The sequence below is a fragment of the Vespula vulgaris genome, chromosome 11 (assembly GCF_905475345.1).
Source record: "Vespula vulgaris chromosome 11, iyVesVulg1.1, whole genome shotgun sequence".
Lineage (NCBI taxonomy): Eukaryota > Metazoa > Arthropoda > Insecta > Hymenoptera > Vespidae > Vespula > Vespula vulgaris.
This window is the reverse complement of record NC_066596.1, coordinates 7,524,378-7,541,968: the sequence shown is the minus strand read 5'-3', so window position 1 is coordinate 7,541,968 and position 17,591 is coordinate 7,524,378. Positions and strand designations below refer to the sequence as shown.

General features: G+C 47.5%; 1 protein-coding gene across 8 annotated transcripts in view; it reads right to left on the bottom strand.

Annotated features, from left to right (window-relative positions):
* Nucleotides 1–17,591, bottom strand: part of LOC127067530 (dystrophin, isoforms A/C/F/G/H) — a 221,616-nt gene that overhangs the window by 27,051 nt on the left and 176,974 nt on the right. For all 8 annotated transcript variants that reach the window (XM_051002552.1, XM_051002554.1, XM_051002550.1 and 5 more), the window contains 4 exons: nucleotides 12,115–12,287; nucleotides 5,589–5,733; nucleotides 4,289–4,412; nucleotides 1,867–2,033 (listed from right to left, as the gene is read on the bottom strand). In XM_051002552.1, the coding sequence (XP_050858509.1) occupies nucleotides 1,867–2,033; nucleotides 4,289–4,412; nucleotides 5,589–5,733; nucleotides 12,115–12,287 (609 nt within the window). The remainder of the gene's footprint in view (nucleotides 1–1,866; nucleotides 2,034–4,288; nucleotides 4,413–5,588; nucleotides 5,734–12,114; nucleotides 12,288–17,591) is intronic.

The window sequence follows — 17,591 nt, the reverse complement described above, 5'->3', positions numbered from 1 at the left end:
GACGACTAGAATCGCTCCGATTCGGTTTAATTCCGAGCTTAAACCAGGATATCTCACGATCTCGCCTATCTACGACATCTGGACGTTCTTTCGAGCTGCCAGGAGGTGTACGTGTTCTTCGTACGTTTCCTTTTTCCCTACCCGTTCTTGTATCTTTCTCTTGCGAGCTTAATGCATTTTTAAATATTCTCGATGGAGTAGAAACTTTGAATCCTCGTGTCACATTGAATATATAAAAATATTGCAAAAAATAATGCTTTAAACGAATATTTAAGTGCAACAAGGAGGCAGAGAAAGAGAAAAAGAAAAGCTATGCGTTTGCTCGCGAAAAGTAAAATAAGAGTAATAAAGGGAAAGTGTCGCTGGTAATTACTAGATAGCTGATAATTAAAGCGGTGGAAGAAGGGAGAAAAGAGGAGCAGGAAGGGGGCATCGCACACCGACGAATTTAAAAGTTAAATTGTGTTTCGCTCATGAATTATGCATTCCTAAGGAAAGACTTCTGATTGCGCGGAAAGTTTGATCTTGCGGATATGGTATATCGCATTGGTCAAATAACCCTCCAGTCGATATGCACTTTTAATCGGTCGGGTCCTTTCTCTCTCTCTCTCTCTCTCTCTCTCTCTTTCTTTCTTGATCTCAACTTTGTCTTTTATTCCTTTTCGCCGAAATTTCCAGCAACGAGCGGCCGAGGAAGCGTTCGTTTCGAAGCGACCAATGAAAAACTCGTGGTCGTCGTCACCTTTGTTTCGTCGACGCGGAGTACGGCGACGTCTAAACGGGAAATATTTTTCAGCCGGCTGTCCACGTCGCTTCGACGCGAGCAACGAATTGAAATAGCGAACTGGGATCTAAATTTAGCGAAACTTTGCCGAGATATTTGCGTTGCGATCGTACGTGCGTACGTATATCGGATGCGTTTCGTTTTATTCTCGTCGAGATATATTAAAGGACATTGGTTTAATCCTCTCTCCTCGCTAATGGTACGACGCTTAAGTCGGCTAGGAAAAAGTAGAAGCTAGAAAAATTCCGTTCCGTGTCGCGACACGGACTGATTTTAATATTAATTCTAAGATTAAAGTTGCTTCCTTCGGGGCCCGATTATCCGAATCGTTAAAATTTTAGGTCGAACGAACGACCTGCCGAGATTCATACAGCATCCAAAACGAAAAAGGTACGAGAGATCGAAGAAATGTGCTAGAAACGAGAGGATAGATCTTTCGGGAGGCAGAGAAGCTCCTTCGATGCGTTTCTGACCCATACCGACGTTGCGTTCCAACGTTTCCTTTTCCGCGAGTCTCTCTCTCTCTCTCTCTCTCTCTCTCTCTTTAAGCGGCATCTCCGCCGGAGTCGACCAATGAATGCCGAAGCTTGACTGGCTTCGGGGCACAAAGTCGTTTCCACAAATGGAACGTCCATGCGATAGAGAAAATTGCGCGGCAATAACAAAGCGATACCAGGGGGACGAATCGAGTCTCGAACGGACAAACTTCGTAAACCCCTGCTCTTCTCCAATTCTCTCCCTATCCAGTACACGGTACTTCTTTCCTTTTCTCATTTGTAATACTCCTTGATAAGAGAAAATATTACGCTTCTATACGAGCGCACGCACACAGACGAGCGCGCACCGCGACAACGCGAGCTCTCCTTTCCACGAGTATATCCTCGTCGGATTCGGTTTTGTTATCGGAAAGATAGAGCTAGAGGATCAGGGATATAATATTTGAAAAATAGGGATGCTCGAGCTCTTTTCGTTCAAGTGGGTCTCGACGGCGCAGGTATTAGCTGTCATTTCTCAAGGATGAAAGAAGAAGAAGAAGAAGAAGAAGAAGAAAAGGGAGAAAAGGAAAGGAGCGTTGTACTCACGTTTGCGGTGTCATCGAGTTTCCGTTTCCACGCATCGCTACGTTCGATCAAGGCGTTCCATTGCTCCGAAAGTTTGTTCACTTCTCGACGAATGCTGCGCGTCAATTCTCGAGCCTGTTCCTCGGCGCTTCTGTAACCTCTGGAATCCCCATCCAGCTCTCTTCCGGCTAGAAAAAAAGGAACGAGCGGATAACGATAAATTCCCGAGTTTTCGAGAAAATGAACGAATCGAAGGGCATTGCGACTTTCGATCGTCGCAACGACGATGGGCTCTCGTGTTCCGCGAGCTTCCGAGAGCGGCGCGAGAGTCCGCGTAGCTGCCGCGTGCCGATAAAGCGCGCCAGTTGCGCGATTTAATCGCGCGAAAGAGCGATAAGCATAAATCAAAATTACGGGCGGACGGACGGACGGACGGACGGAAGGATGGCCGTCGACGAGCTGGCCTCAGGTAGAAACGATGGCCGCCTAAGCCGTTATCGCTGTTAAAACACATGCGCGTAGACGCGTACGACGATAAAAAGTGTCAGCTGCCGTTCGATTTCGTGGCCTCGTGGCCGACAATTAATTTCTCGCGACGGGTCTCGCGTCCTGCGATCCTGCGCGACGTACGGTACGCGCGTATCGGTGGATATTTGCAAATAAACGTTTCTACTAATTATAAAGTTTTACGATCGAGCTGCCTGGCTCGTTGTCGGCAGAATTCGTCGTTGTCGCTGCTCGCGTTAGAAAAGTTGTATCGCGCGACCCGATGCCGTGCACGTTCCGCGAAACGTGATTCCCTATGGCGCGACCGAAAGCACGCACCGAGGACGTCGGCGTTGCCTACGTTACGGCACTCTCCGAACGTTTCCTTCGAACGCACGCACACGTCGCGACGCGCGGTGCAACGATCGTGACTAATCTTACCTCGTCCAATGAATAATTCAAAATCGAAAAACAGAGCGTTCCTCGAGGGCCGCCGGAATCATGTTGCGATTAAACTTTTAACTTTGAGTTTTCTTCTCGCAAAGTCGTATTATAACTTTCTAATTGGATATTAGATATCAAGTACGTCTACGAGTTTGTCGTCATTTATTCGCAGAAAGCACCTAACAGTTTCAACGAATCTTTCGTTGATACAGTTTCAAGAAATTCAATCCCTCCGAAGTTTAAAGGATGCTCTTTGGTTGATTAATAATACGAGTCTCAAAGTTCTTCGGTGAGCGGTTATTAAAAGAGAAACCTAAATAAGAAGAGTAAGAAGAAGAGGCTAGGTAGTAGAGCGACTTTGGCGCGGTACCGTTCGCACTCGAAGGACCCCGATAAAGTCGTAGCGTCGCGAGTTTTCGGAGCCCTCTGGGACGTCTCTCTCTCTCTCTCTCGTCTAAAGCCTGCAACTTTCCTCGGTGCCCCGAGCTCGCTCCGTTGCTCTTCGATACGCGGTAACTCGATTGAGAGCGTGCTCGCATGGGATAGAGTTTCTTCCCTCTTATCCGTCGAAAAGTTATTTTTATTTTTAAAAGAACGTTCCGGCTCCAAAAAATTTTCTTCGCTCCGATCTTCGCAAGGGCAAGATACGACGAGGTAACTAAAAGTAGTCCGAAATTACCGCCGCGATACGAGCGATAATATGCGTAAATATGAGATACGCGAGCTTTCTATCTTACCCGAACATTTTTCATCCGCGAATATCACGGCTGTCTACCGCGAAAGTAGCTACATTCGGAAGAGGCTTTTTCTTTGAAATTCCAGTGTGGGCGCGCGCGACGAACACGCGTTACAAGTAAAAACGCGGCCATATCGCACGAGCGTAAAGCGTAAAGCGTAAAACGCGATATCACAGTTTTTCTTCGAAACTCGGCCGCGCTCCTCCCTCCGGTCCAGCCCGCCGAAACGGCGAATACGTCGGACGTAGGCCTTTGCATCCGGCTCAAGGCGCGCAAATACGAAGAATCTCGAATATCGCGGATCGAACGGACTTAAGGGTATGGAAAAGTATTTCTCTCTCTCTCTCTTTCTCTCTAAATCGTCGTCCATCGTCCACGACCTCGTTGCAGCAGGGCCCTTCGCACGCGTAGAGCGAGAGAGAGAGAGAGAGAGAGATGAAAGTCGTTAAGAAGTATGATCGGCGTAAAGGAATGCGTTTCTATTCTACGCGAGTCTCGTTAATGCTAATGGATAATGGCACCTCGAAGGCACGGCCGAGGAAATAAATTATTCATTTTGTCGTGGAATTCTCGTAAGTCGGCCGGAAGTTTCCTGAGATGTCCAAACTTGGATTTAAAGTAACGTCCGAGGATATCGGAGCGCGGCGAAGCGCTCGGATCGTTCAACTTTCTGTTAATTCGCGTAAGAGAAAATTAGAACGAAAATACGAGATGCCGAGTTTATTCGGCATTTCGTTCTATTCGTAAGATCGTAAACTAGAACGCAAATGGTTTACCCTCGGAGTCCGAAGTGTCGGAGAGAGGGGGCTCGTTGGCGATGTACTGACGACCGCTGACCAAATTGTTCTCGACGACCGGTCGCTTGTCCTCGAGCTGCCTTCTGAAGCCACGATGGTCGTCCTGCGAACGCAAAGAAAAGGATCAATATTATCGGGAGAGATCGTAACGATTTCGAGAGTACTTGTCGCGATACTTTGTCGCACGAGCCACGCTCGTCGACGAGATTGTATCCGTTGTCCGTTCCGTTCTTCCTCAGTTCCCTTCTCTTTCTCTCTCGCGTTTTTACGTTAGCCACAGTTCTTTACGATTTTCTTCCATCCGCGTTCTCCAAGGTAGATCCCCTTTCGCGAAAGTTCCTACGAGGTATTTCTCCCTTCGAATTTTCGCTCGCGTAATTTCTACGATACGAATTGAAATATCGACGTTTCATTCTTTTCTCCTCCTTATCGCGCATGAATTTTATTGAAGCAACGCGAAGCGAAGAGAGCGTCTTCGTCGAGCGCTCGGTACACGCGTCGACGAGTAAAAACAACTCGCGTCGGCGATTCCGCGAGGCTAAGCGGTGGTATCACGATTTGTTCGTTTTTTGATTTCGGTGGCTTCTACGTTTCGTTCTTTACGATTTCCAAAGGTACAGATTTAAATACGTATCGTGAGGGAGAGCGGGCGATGGCTCGCGTAATTACCGACCAAGTCCGATTTACGAGTCGCAGTTTAAAGGAATGCGTGACCAAACCGTTTTTATCACGCAATAATCGTTGCCGATTATACGCGGATTCGTTGGGAGACTCGAGCTCGTGGAAACGTATGGGAGTTTCGAGACGAGCTTCTCGAGTTACGTCGAGGCGAAGATGAAGATAAAGATAACGATAAAGATAGGTGTAAACGTAGGAGACAATGGAACAGATTATCTGGATTTAGAGGCGAAATGCACCTCGCCTTATCGTTCTCTCGCACTCGCCCCTATCTACGTTACAGGACGTACAACCCCGACGCAGGTACGCGCGCATACGTAGGACGTGGACGATTTGCGCGCGCCAGCAACAAGGGCGATCCGATCTGGATTACGAGCGTTGGCCTTGGTCTGCCATCGTCGGCGTTTGGGTCTGCCACGGATGCGCCTTCCTCCTCGTCTCTCTTAGACGGATCTTGGCCGTCTTTGGTAGATTCGCTGGCCGCAAAACCAATAGGAGAGTTTCAACGACGAAAGCGATACGAAGTATCGTCCCTTCGTACATCGCGAACGAGTTGCGTTATCGTCTTTCGCAATTTTCAAGTAATTTTGAATTTGCTTACTTGTTGTTTCTGTAACGCAGCAACGTCGCCGCAAACGGGTCCCAATCCCGTGAGTTCGGTGTCTTTTCTAATAACCCATTCGATCAATTCGCGTAACGATAACAGTAGCGCGTTCCAATGTTCCGTATTACTTTCCAGTCGATTTCTGCAACAATAGTAAAAGAACGTGTCATTGTCACACATATTTTCTCTTAATCTCCTAAAGATCCCTTAAAAGAGAAGAGTGGTGAGAGATTGAAACTCATAAATCGCCGTTGTGCACCTAGCTACTTACTCGCCGTCACGTTCATTTTTCTCCCGCGTACGTTCTCGCCGCCGCTCCTCCTTAAGGAACCAACGAGACTGTAACGTCGTCCTCGTATCGGGCAGAAGCAGAGACGCCGACGTCGGATTTATTCCCGTAATTATTATCGTCGATGTTCGCGTAGTTTCGAAATAAGAATAGTTGCCAACGGTTATGAAGATATAGAAGTAACGCGAAAAGTTTACTTTCCAAGGGCGACGACGGCTCGAAGGGTTCGACGCATGAAACGTTTACGTTTCGCGAACTTGGCATGGACTAGGAAAAACGATTCCCTTATGAGTTTGGAAGAAAGCGCCAAGGAAAGAGCGATAAATCGTTGCTCGGAAGTCGAAAGCGCCGAGAATTCGATTCCCCGAGTACTACGATGTTTCGACGAATTCTCGAGATCAACGACGTAGATCGCCGAGTCGAATCGGAACAACGAACGTGTCCGACGAGGACGACGCGAAGAGAGCGCGTCCTCGAGACGCGTCTCTGCCATTCTACGGTTCAAACGCGATAAGGACGGAAAATGAAATTGTCGAGAACGCTCGAGAACGAGCAAGAACGGGTTATAATTCAACTCGAGGGAACGATTTAGCGGCACAATCCCGATCTAAGCAGGCGCGCAAACCCGATTCAAACTTGCGCCATAAACCAGGAGCGTACCGTCCGTTGGAGGTACCAAGCAGTCCGAACTAACATTGCTAGCTGCCGTCTCTCTCCCTATTGATCTACGCTCGGAAGAAACTACGCGAGCGGGGGGCAATAGTCGGATGCTAGACGCGAGACGCCACCGCGGTCCGACGCTAAATTCTTCGACGAGCTTCCTCTCGTTCGAGAAAAATTTTCGACGTTCTTTCTCCTATGAAAAAAAAAAAAAACCAACACCTCTGCTCGTTCCACGTACGAAGCCACGTTCCTCCTACGAACCTCTACGAAATATTTGACGAAACTTCGATAGCTCGGAGAAGCCCGAACGGAACGCGCCGTTCGACGAGTCTACGTTTCGATATTCTTCTTTGACTTCGTTGTTGGACGAGGACGAGCATTATCGTCAAGATATCCCGCGCTACTCGGGGATGCCTTCGAGATATCCATCCACCATCTAACGAGATCCGATAGTCCTTGGGTTCTCTCGTAATTAATCCTCCGATCGCAGCCTCATTAGCGTGCAACCGTTCGGATTAACATCTCGCCTCGCGGAGTACTTCTCGATGGAACGCATACATCTCCGGTAGCATTGATTATATGCGATGTAGGCACGTGATCAATCCACTTTATGGGTCTGCAGGGAAACCAAGACCCTTGAATCGGCTTGTGGCATCGGTTAATGAGAACGCAAATATCGGTCGAGACTTACCAACCGAGCGAGCCCGCGTTTACCCCTTGACTTTATCGCGATTCGCGATAAATACCCTCGCGTTTTGTCCCCCTCTCCCCGTCATCCCCTCCCACGCGCGCGCAATTATCGCGATACGATATCTCCCGATAAAGGGAGACGCGAGCGAAGAAAAAATGAGAGGAAGCATCGACCTCTGCTCGACGTATGTAAGAGCCAAAGTCTTTAACGCTCCGCCTAGCTCTTGTAGCAAAACACGTTTTCGCGTTTCAAAGAAAACGTCGACGTTTCTACGTTCTTTCGTTCATGCAAAAACCTCCTTTCGCGATATTCCTCCGAGATTCGAGCCCTCGAGATAGAAAGCTTCTTTCGGATCGTCGTACTTTCTTCGCATCCGTCATCGAGCCTTTGTCCAGGGCACGATGCCTCGACGCGCGTCGCAGTCGAGCTCGTGGAAGAAATCCTTCGACGGTCCGGTCGGAAATTAGAAACCCGTCTCATCGCGGCCGACGATCGTACGTAGTTTTCCAGCCAACCGTCGGCAGGATCGTCGTCGTCGATATTCATGGAAACGGAGCTTCGATCTGCTCCGCGATCAAACTCCGGTTGGCGCGATACGGCACGACGCCGAACGAAAATTATCCTCGACCCATGGACCAAAGAGCACGAATATCGGGGAAACGCGTGGGACGTTCGGTCGTCGATACCGAGGGGGCATCCCGTCGTTTCGACGCAATAAAGCGTCTCCGAGTCCAGGCGCGATTCGCGAAAGCTTTCGTCGACGGACCTCCCTTTCATCGAACTTAAAATTTTTATTTTCGATCCTTTGCGTATTTTCTTTTTCTTTCTCTTATTTTCTTATTTTTTTTCCAATCGAAACACGCGGGAACTCGCTCGCACGTAAACGTGCCAACGATAACGATCGCCGTTCGAATTTACGATACCGCCCGGACTGTTATCATTTTGCGTTAACGGGATACGACTCTCGTAACTCTTTACTTTTTTGCCACGAGCTAGTTTCCGACAAAATTCTGTTATCGCTATCGCTTCGCCGTACCTTCTTATTTCACGAAAAGTCTTTTTCGAAGAAAGACCCGTCGAATTGAAAATTTGATATCAGCTTCGTTCTACGATCGTCCGCGTCGTTCTCGGCGGAGTCTTAATGATCTCTCGAGAAGAAAAGAGAAGAAAATAAATAAGGAGCCCGTAAAAAGTACCCGTCTATATCTATTCGTCCCTGGCTCTTATGGAGCACTATGGAGTTAACGTCCAGGATTCTTTTCTTCGTCCGTAAACGATTTTTGCGGTTACGATTTTCGTTCGAAGCGAGGAAGACTCGAATCGTTGGAAGGAGTCGACGATCCGAACGAACTCGTGACGCAACCCTACTTGACCCTTTTCCCGCGAACGCGAAAGGTACTTGCGCTCTGGCTGCGAGAGCGGCGCGTGCTTCTTCGTACAAAAACGACAACGCGATCGGAATTATCGACGGAGCGTCGACCAACGCGTCCCGTTCGAATCGGATCCGACGTAATTCATTTTCGTTACGGGGTCGCGACTCGCTTGGGACGACGTGTAAGGATAAAATAAACGACGGGACGCATCTGGCGCGAAGGATGCGTAACGAGCGTCGAACGTATCGCGAGAGGGAGAGGATAAACGCGCGCGTTTAGTAGATTCGGAACGAGTAGGATCACGGAGGAATAGGGCTCGACCTATCGACGCTCTCTCTCTCTCTCTCTCTCTCTCTCCCGCTCCGAAGGGCATTCGCCGTGCAAAAGCTTCTCCCAGAGATTAACGCTAAGCTACACCTTATCATACTTTAAGCTCGTATTACCGTTACGTACGGAACGATACGAGCCTTGGAATAGGTGCAACGACGTAACTGCCGGACAGTCGTAATGAGTTACGATCGGCTTGGGGATTCGTGGAAAGTTTCGAGAGGCTCGCCAGGACTAGCAGGAAGCAGAAACTAAACTGCTCTCCTCGCTATCTCGTCCGCTGTTCGATTCGACTTTGCGCGTTTCGGAAACGAACGAATCCGACGCAGAGAAAATGAAACGATTTCGGACGATGAATCGGCGAACGAGCACTCGATTCGAACTCTTTCTCGACAAGTTCTCGCAGGACGCGTCGATCGATCGTTCTTTCGGGAAGACTTTGGAATGGAAAGAGGAAGGGGAGGAAGGGAGAGAGAAAGAAAGAGGCGATTTCACTCAGGACGTCAAAGTGGCGAGGGATTCGGCTGAGCGCAGACGAGGTCCGTACGCGTGAACGCACGGCTGCGCTAATCCCCGAGTCGGGGAGCGTAATGGCGGCCGGTGTGCCGCAGCACTACACCCAGCCTCGAGACACCTTTAATTATTCCTCCCGATTCCTGCTTCGCAGTTGACAGGCATTGCTTTGCTCTCGCAACCGCGAGATGCGCCTTTGGCTGTTCGCGCGCATTCGAGTCTCGAACCGCGCGCGAACCGCAGAGTAATGTACGCAGCTCGCGCGTACACACCTACGACGCACGCCCGCCCGCACGTAGATTCTCATACGAATTCATGCGAAACCGCGTCGCGCATATTCCTACCGTCTCGCTTATTCCTCAGACCTCCTTGTCGGCGGATGGATGCGACTTTTCGCGTCTGGGTTGCGGCTGTGCATTGCGTCGACGATTCTCGCACCTCGTAAATAAGGTCCAGGTGCCGCTATAATTTCCATCTCCTCGGACGAAATATCGTTCCTTCTCTTTAAATCGATAAACGAACTCGCTTCCGACGCCGAACGGCTCGGAGTACAAATCGAACGAGGTTAAATGGCGATTTATACCATCGCGTGATTTTCCCTTTTATACGTCGCAAGTTGGGTAGGCCCACGCGAATGCGGTTCGGGACTCGCTCGTAATTGCGTATACTTTGTCCACGTTTTGATAGAGCCTTTATTACACGTATGCGATTGAATAATGCAACGCGGGAGATGGAAAGACTACGGGAGGAAGGGGAAAAAAGAAATAAATAGATGAAACGCGAAGAAACGTATCAAATATGTATGAGAGAATCGTGGCGGAAGGAAAAAACGCGTTCGAATAAATTGTACGGAAAAATATGCTTGCTTTTAACGCCTGGCGTACCTTAGACGGGTCTCTCCGACGTTTTATAGGGGAAGAGAAAAAGTAGAAAAAGGGAAAAAAGGCAACGCTTTCGAGACGGTAGAGAACGAGCTTTCCTACGTTTTACAATATCATTCGTTTTTAAGAATCTTTTCGCCTCGTCCTTTGCGTTGTCATCCCGTATGAAGGAGTACCGATTCGTTCGCTGTCCCACCGTAAAGTCCCTAAACCCGAGTTCGTAGTAAAACCATCCCTCGTCAAATCCGGTAGGATGGAAAAGTGCGACGGAATATAAAACTCGATAGGTCCGAAACTTTCGACGGGACCGCTCTCGTTCTTCCTAACCTTCGTTCATTAGCCATCCCGACCACGTTGATTGATTACGATCTTATGAACAGCTACAAGATGATCCTACCGGTATCGCGACGGATATTAATGACGCGCGTGAGACTGGAATATCCGATCGTATTAACTGAGCTTCCGCAAGAACCTACATCCAGAGACGTAGGCCAGTAGCTAAAACACTTCCATCGCGTGACAATAACAAATTAAATAAAAGTTATCGCAACGCAATTTTTCACTCGGCCTTTTCGTTCCCTCTTCTAATAAGAGAGACGCAAAGGTACGTCTCGTTTGATCCAGCGTTAACATTTGCCTCGCGTACAACGTACGAGTTTATATCGTCCGTATCGTCTGGATCGACCGCATTCCACTCCATAATATTCTTCTATCTCTATATTCCTCTTTGCGATTCGTGCCAGGGAGGATCGTCGGCTGAATTATCAGGATCGCTGTTTCGAACCGGTATTTGTGGCCTGATTGCAGACCAATCTCTCGACATAAAGGGAGAAACGGAGGTAGAGAGAGAGAGAGAGAGAGGGAGGGAGAGAGAAAACGTTTGAAAGGAGAAAGAAGTCCAAAGGCAAAGGGCCACGCGAGGTTTTGGGTTCGGTTATCGAGATGTGTGTGTGTGTGTGTAAGGACGATTGCTCTCTCTCTCTCTCTCTCTCTCTCGTTTCCTCTCGATCGCTTCCTCCTCTCGATTCCGATTACGAACCCTTCGTTCGTAATCAAACTGTACGGATTTTGCCAGCAGTTTGGTCTACGATATAATGCCGGTTGATCGATTCTATCTCGAGAAATCGATTGCTGATTCGACTCGATTGAGATATTTAGTCGACGATCGATCGACGATAAAGCACGACGACGTTACATTTTTTCCGTCTACGCCGTTGACTCGGTCCACCAACGAAAATATAAATGGTAATGAAGGAATAAAAGAGAAACAGATATAATGCTTCCGAGATATGCATAAAGTTGCTAAAAGATTCGAAAACAGGAAGCTCTTTTTTTTACGCGTGAAAAAGTATCGCCCGCTGGACTCGATTTAGTGACAGCGTTAAATTTAACGTCGCCCGACGTTTCTAGGCACAAATCACGCGTAAAGAATGCAAAGTACCAGGACGCTCCGAAACGGTCGGAACGTCGAGCCAGTTTTACGTTGGTAACCTACCGAGGCTATGCCTGTATATTTTTTCGCGTTATTCTGATTACGTTTCGGAGAAAAAGCCAATATTTATGAGAGTTGGAATCAAGGTTTCAGAAATATTGATTTAGTCCTCCGCAGAGATGCCTAATAAAAAATGAGTAGACGTGTGGCGAAAAGGAAGGATAATAAATACGATCGAGCTTTCCAAGCCCACGAGGAGTGAAATAAAATCCGAGTTGTTCGACGAGGTAGCTAGGACTTATATGCGTCTGCATTTTTGCTTAGACGAAGGGAAAAAGGAAAAAACGCGCTCACCTGATGGCCATGCTCTTCGCTTTAAGATGATGCCATCTCTGATTCATCTCGTCCAATCGACGTTGAAGCATAACCGCGTCATCCTGACTGGCTAAAGAGCTCAACAGCTTGCGCCCCGTGCCGTTTAACGAGGCGTACACGTCCCGGTGCGTTTCGATTTCCGACTGGAGATCCTGCAACGATAAACGTAGAGTCATCGAATGGTCAAATGTCTCGTATTAAATTTTCGTTATCGATTTTGTAACGATTGATCCATACATAAATATATGTAACGTCGCGATAGGCATCTCTCGCGATAGGATGGAACGATGGGGAGACGTTCGATCTCTTACGTCGTTTCGATATTCCACAAGTCGCAAACAATTTCGTCGGGAAGATCGATCGGGCTACGGAATCGATCTCTTTTCTTTGGGAGATTCTTTGGCGCATCGTTCGGTCGACTTTTACGGAACAGAGGCAACGGGAGATAATAGAGGGATGACCGAAGAAAGAGGGGAATAAATTAACGGGTGTAACGTATAAAAGGCGAGAAAGGAAATCGCCGAGGTGGGAATAATAATGAGGAAATATATAAGGTAAGAGGAGAAGAAAAAAAGAAAAAAGCGAAACGCGTTCAAGCCCTTTCCGTCATCCCCATAGGACGCGTATCGCGGTTGGAGCGCGTGGATGGAGATGATTTATGCGGCAGCTCGGTCTTGCCTCGGCGTCGCGTCGGTGTGCCAGAATCTCGTTCGTGTGTCGGAAAGCAGCAGCCACTCCCTGCCACGGACGCGCGGTGCCACGCGCTGCCAGGCCGGCCAATGAAAATAAATCCTCGACGATGTCGGTGAATTAAGAAATATTCGTCGCGTCGAGCAGCGCGTCCCAAAGCCGTTTGTGCGTTTCTTATTTCCTTCGCTCTTGCAAATTTCTCGCGCGTAGCGTAAATTTCAATCCAAGCGATAAACAATTGACATTTCTTGCGTTCCGCGTGGATGCGGAAAAATTGGCCGGACGGCAAATGGATTTTCTTCTTCCTCTTATCTCGCTTTTTCCTCGCTGCTTCTTGCTCCTTCGACGACTTTCGCCCATCGTCGGAGTAAATCTTTTTTCCCCGACTTTGATAGTCCCCTTCTCTGCCGGCGAGTCGTAGAAATGTGGGAACATCGTTCCGAGCGACGGCGAAAGCTGGGATATTGAATAACGATACTCTAGACAATGCGGAAACGCGATGAGGTAACGGAATCTCGTTTACGTTATCTCGCGTACTTACTCGCGTATTAAGCGTATAATCAAGGAGCATCTCGTCGAAACGTTTCTCTTTGAATACACGTTCTTCGAGATAAGCTCGAGCAACTTTGAGGATAAACGCGTCTCGCGAATGTCCTTTAAGATGCTTCGAATTACGTTAGACTCGTGGATGTACGCGAGTAAGACCCCTCGAGTCGCGATACCACGAACGACGATTGATCGACGAACCGAACAAAGTTCGCTTAACATTCCGATTTTATCTCGACTCGAGCGACGTAGTCGGTACGTCGATAGGGTGGCACGGTGACAAAGCGCCAACGGCGTCGGTCGAAGGGATGTCTCTTTTACGCGTTATTCCGGAGGACGTAAAACGTAAAAAGAAAGAAAAAGAGAGACGATCCTCGTGCTTTTCTATTCTGTCAAATTTGTCAAGGCTGTCCAAGCTCTGTCACTAAACGTCGACAATTTCCTTTCCCTTTGATTTTTGTGACTCTCCACGGATCGACGCTTCGAAGTTGCGCTCTCTAGCCGGCTCTCCGAGCCACGGTCAGCCGCACCCTTCGACGCATGACGCCCGCTATTCCCATCTGCTTCGCGGTGCGAGAGAGGGAACGAATCGGCTCGCGATATTTTCCAACTGCGGCTTCCGCGAACGTTGACGCGCTTGACAGTCGATGCGCATCGTCGAGACGAACGTAACAAAAAATGAAAGAAGAAAAGGAAAAATGTTAGCGTGCATCGCGCCGTGGCTGGCTCTACTCGATACGACGTAGCAATTTTCGGCCCGTGACAGATCGATCAAACGGCTACCCTAACGCAGCGCTCCTCTCTCTCCCTCTCCCACCGCGTATTGCGCTCGCGTGTTACGAAACCGTGCGACGCACCGCGTGCACCGAGCTCGCTCGAGGACTCTTCTCCGATCCTTCTCAACGTTAATGGGTCTACTTTCTTAAATCTTTGAGTCGCCCGTAAAAAATTTTGACCCGAAAGTACGCCACGACTACCAGAGCTAATCGATGCTTTGATTAACGATCGAAAGTTAAAACGCAAGAAATTTCTATCGAAGAAATCCTGGATGGATCGTTTTAACGAGTCGAAAGTCTTAATGACTCTCGATAAAAAAGGAAGGGACGCTTGGAAGGAAGAGAGATAAATGGCTAGGATAAAACTATTATTCTCCAATCGTTCCTGCGACGATTGTATATCGCATCGAATATACGAGTCCTTCCAGTCCTTCAACGTCGCACGAGCGACGGTGGAACAAATAAATCGATCCGGGATAAGTTGCGTAGTATCCAAAATTCCTCCCTTAAGGCGCATCGAATATCCTAGAGTTTTCTACGCTGCGGATTATGCCAATGACACGTATATAGGACTAAATACCAAAAGATCGTCGATACTTTGGAACGCTCCGATTTATCTTTCGAGTACCGAAGATCTAGCTCCGAACGATAGCTTCTTTCCCCGATGAAAGTTACAATCGTTTTCCTATTCTCTCTTTTTTTTTTTTTTTTTTTTTTTACATCTTTATCGTACCCTGCAGGCATCGTGCGCGTGGAAAGTTTCTGTTATGACAGAAAATAATTCTACGAGCACGGTTTGCGAGATAGATATTCGCGTTGGCGAGCGTACGATTAGTCTAGCCAGGATCGAGTAAACTATTTCTCATCGTTCAAGCTGCAACTTTAACAAACTTCAACTTTGATGTTCGATCGAGCGCAGAAGCGTTAACGGGAAAATTTTCAGCGACTTCGACTCGTATTATACGCACATTATCCCGCTAAAATACTTTGTTTCTAGTTCCTGCGAATTTAACGATACTAGCTCCAACTTTGATGCTCGATGATAAATTGACCGAATTTCTTTCTGCTTTGCCCGTTCGCGATACTTTATTAATATTTCACAACCGTCCTAACGACTTTCCATCCACGATGATGAAGTTCGCGACAAAGTTTACGACGTTGGATGCATAGAACGAGTCGAGCTTTTCTCAACGACGTTAATTATGAAATCTTTGTTGCGTCATAGACAAGGGAGATCTAGGCGGCATTTGGAACGAGGGCCCGCCGTATATGTAGGTATATTTAACGAGATACCTCGCGTGTATAATGATTTTCCAACGTTTAATATCTTCTCGATGGAATACTCGTAAACTCTGTTACTACAAATACTATTACACGAACTCGCTAATTCCAACGTTTCTCCCTTTTTCTTCTCGTTCTTATAGGAAAGATATAAAGATTTTTTTGCTTGATAATCGTTAGCGAGATTCTTTACCTGTTCGAAGAGATGCAGCTCGGCTAGGAGCGTGTAGGATATGTAGATGTAGCGTGCATCGTCGGCTCTCTTTCGGGTACGTACCCCCCGAGGAAAATTCCCCTGTAGGGTGGCACGCCCCCCGGGCCAAGTGCCCCCCCTCGGTCCGCGTTGACGATAATCCACCGTAATTAGAAACCCCGGACGCGATCCAAAACGCTCTCATCGGCCCACGTTCACTTTTCCTTCTCTTCTCTTGGTTTCTTTCTCACCTAATTTTTATCATCGCGTTTGTTCACGCGGAAAGTTCGGATTACGCACACTTTACGATCGAGCGTCTCGAAGAGCGAGCTCTTTTCTCGGACATCGCGAAGGAAAATTCCTTCGTCTTCGAATACTTTCTTCGAGATAATGTCCTCTGAATCACATCCTCGCCTTTATCGAGTTTAACTGAAATTACGAACGCACTTGAATAAAGTTCGCGAAAGGATATTGAACATTTTCTCGATAGATATATCGTAATCGTCCCATCGGTGACAAAGAAGAAGCGAGTTTACACTAACCACAGATAACGGAGATCCGGCGAGCGAAGAGTAGGAACTTTCCATTGGCCCGACTAGGCTAATTAAGTCCAAAGATACTCGATACTCGGAATTCGTCGTTTCTTCGTGGGAGGAAGTATCGGTAAAGTTTTCTCGCTCGATTTCGATGCATCAAAGAAGCTGCCGGTGTATTGGATCGGTCGGAGAAGTTTTCACGAGATACGACAGTCGTCTCGGCCTTAGCTCGAACTTGAATTCCAAAGTTTTCCCTCTCCCTCTCCTCTGTCTCTCTCTCTCTCTCTCTCTCCCTCTGCATATACGCATAATTATCTAGACGCGTGTGTCTATATATGCACACACACACATATATATATATGTATGTACACACGTAGGTACGTGCATATAGGTACATATACCTCTTGGTATGTATGTGCAGGGTGACGTGCAATGCGATTTCCAATTAAATTCAAAGCTGAAACTCGGGATCCGGCTCTTGCCACCAACGACGTGCCGTATTCAACGTTGTTAACGAACTTTGCTATCGATGTTAAATACTAGAAAGCGGCTCTGTTACTACGCTATAAGCCGGGTTAAGATACGCGTTATGAATATACAATAATTGCTAAAATTATAGACAACGCTTGATATTTCACAATTCGGATATCGACCGAACGACGGAGCAAAAAAATTCGATGGATTGATCCGGTAGCTGTACGGTGCGCGAAAAGAGAAAGAGAAAAAGGGGAAGAGAGAGAGCGAACGAACCTAAGAGGCTTGCGAATGCATCGCAGCAGCAACCACCGTTGCATCTTGCGAATTCATCCTCTTTCGGTCGACTCTCATCTACTAGCTTATATCCGATTTACTTCGCCGGAAATCTCTAGTCGTGAAATTATATTTCACTTAAACTCGATGATAAATTCGTAGTTAATCAATTTTAAACGCGATCGGCCGAACTTGGTTCGAGTAATTCGATTGCGCCTCTTATCTCGAACGTTCTCTCCTTTTTAGATGACCAAAGCGAATTCAGAATAGAGTACTCTAAAAGCTCTCTGAATACGAAGAAGAAGAAGAGGAGAAGGAGGGGAGGGGAAGGGGAAAGGGGGAGGAGAAGGAGCGTTCCGGGTAACTTGATCAGCAACACTAATACCATCAACTTGGAGCAGCGTACCGTTTGGTAAAAGTGTCAACGATATTTATTGTTCTTTCTGAAGACGATTGCTCTTGAAGCAAGAAGGGTAGCTCACCAGAAACGTCCCGATGATCTTTTATCGAGCTGAGAAAGCTTTTAAAGCCATTTTATACGATTACTTTGACCCTGTTCTTCCTCTTTTCTCCTACGAAATAGAGAAATTATAATATTCTTCCTTCGAGTATAATTATATAGAACTTTTTTAAAAAAATATCGGAACAAGAGTCTTTTAACTTATTATCGCGATAAAGGAAGAG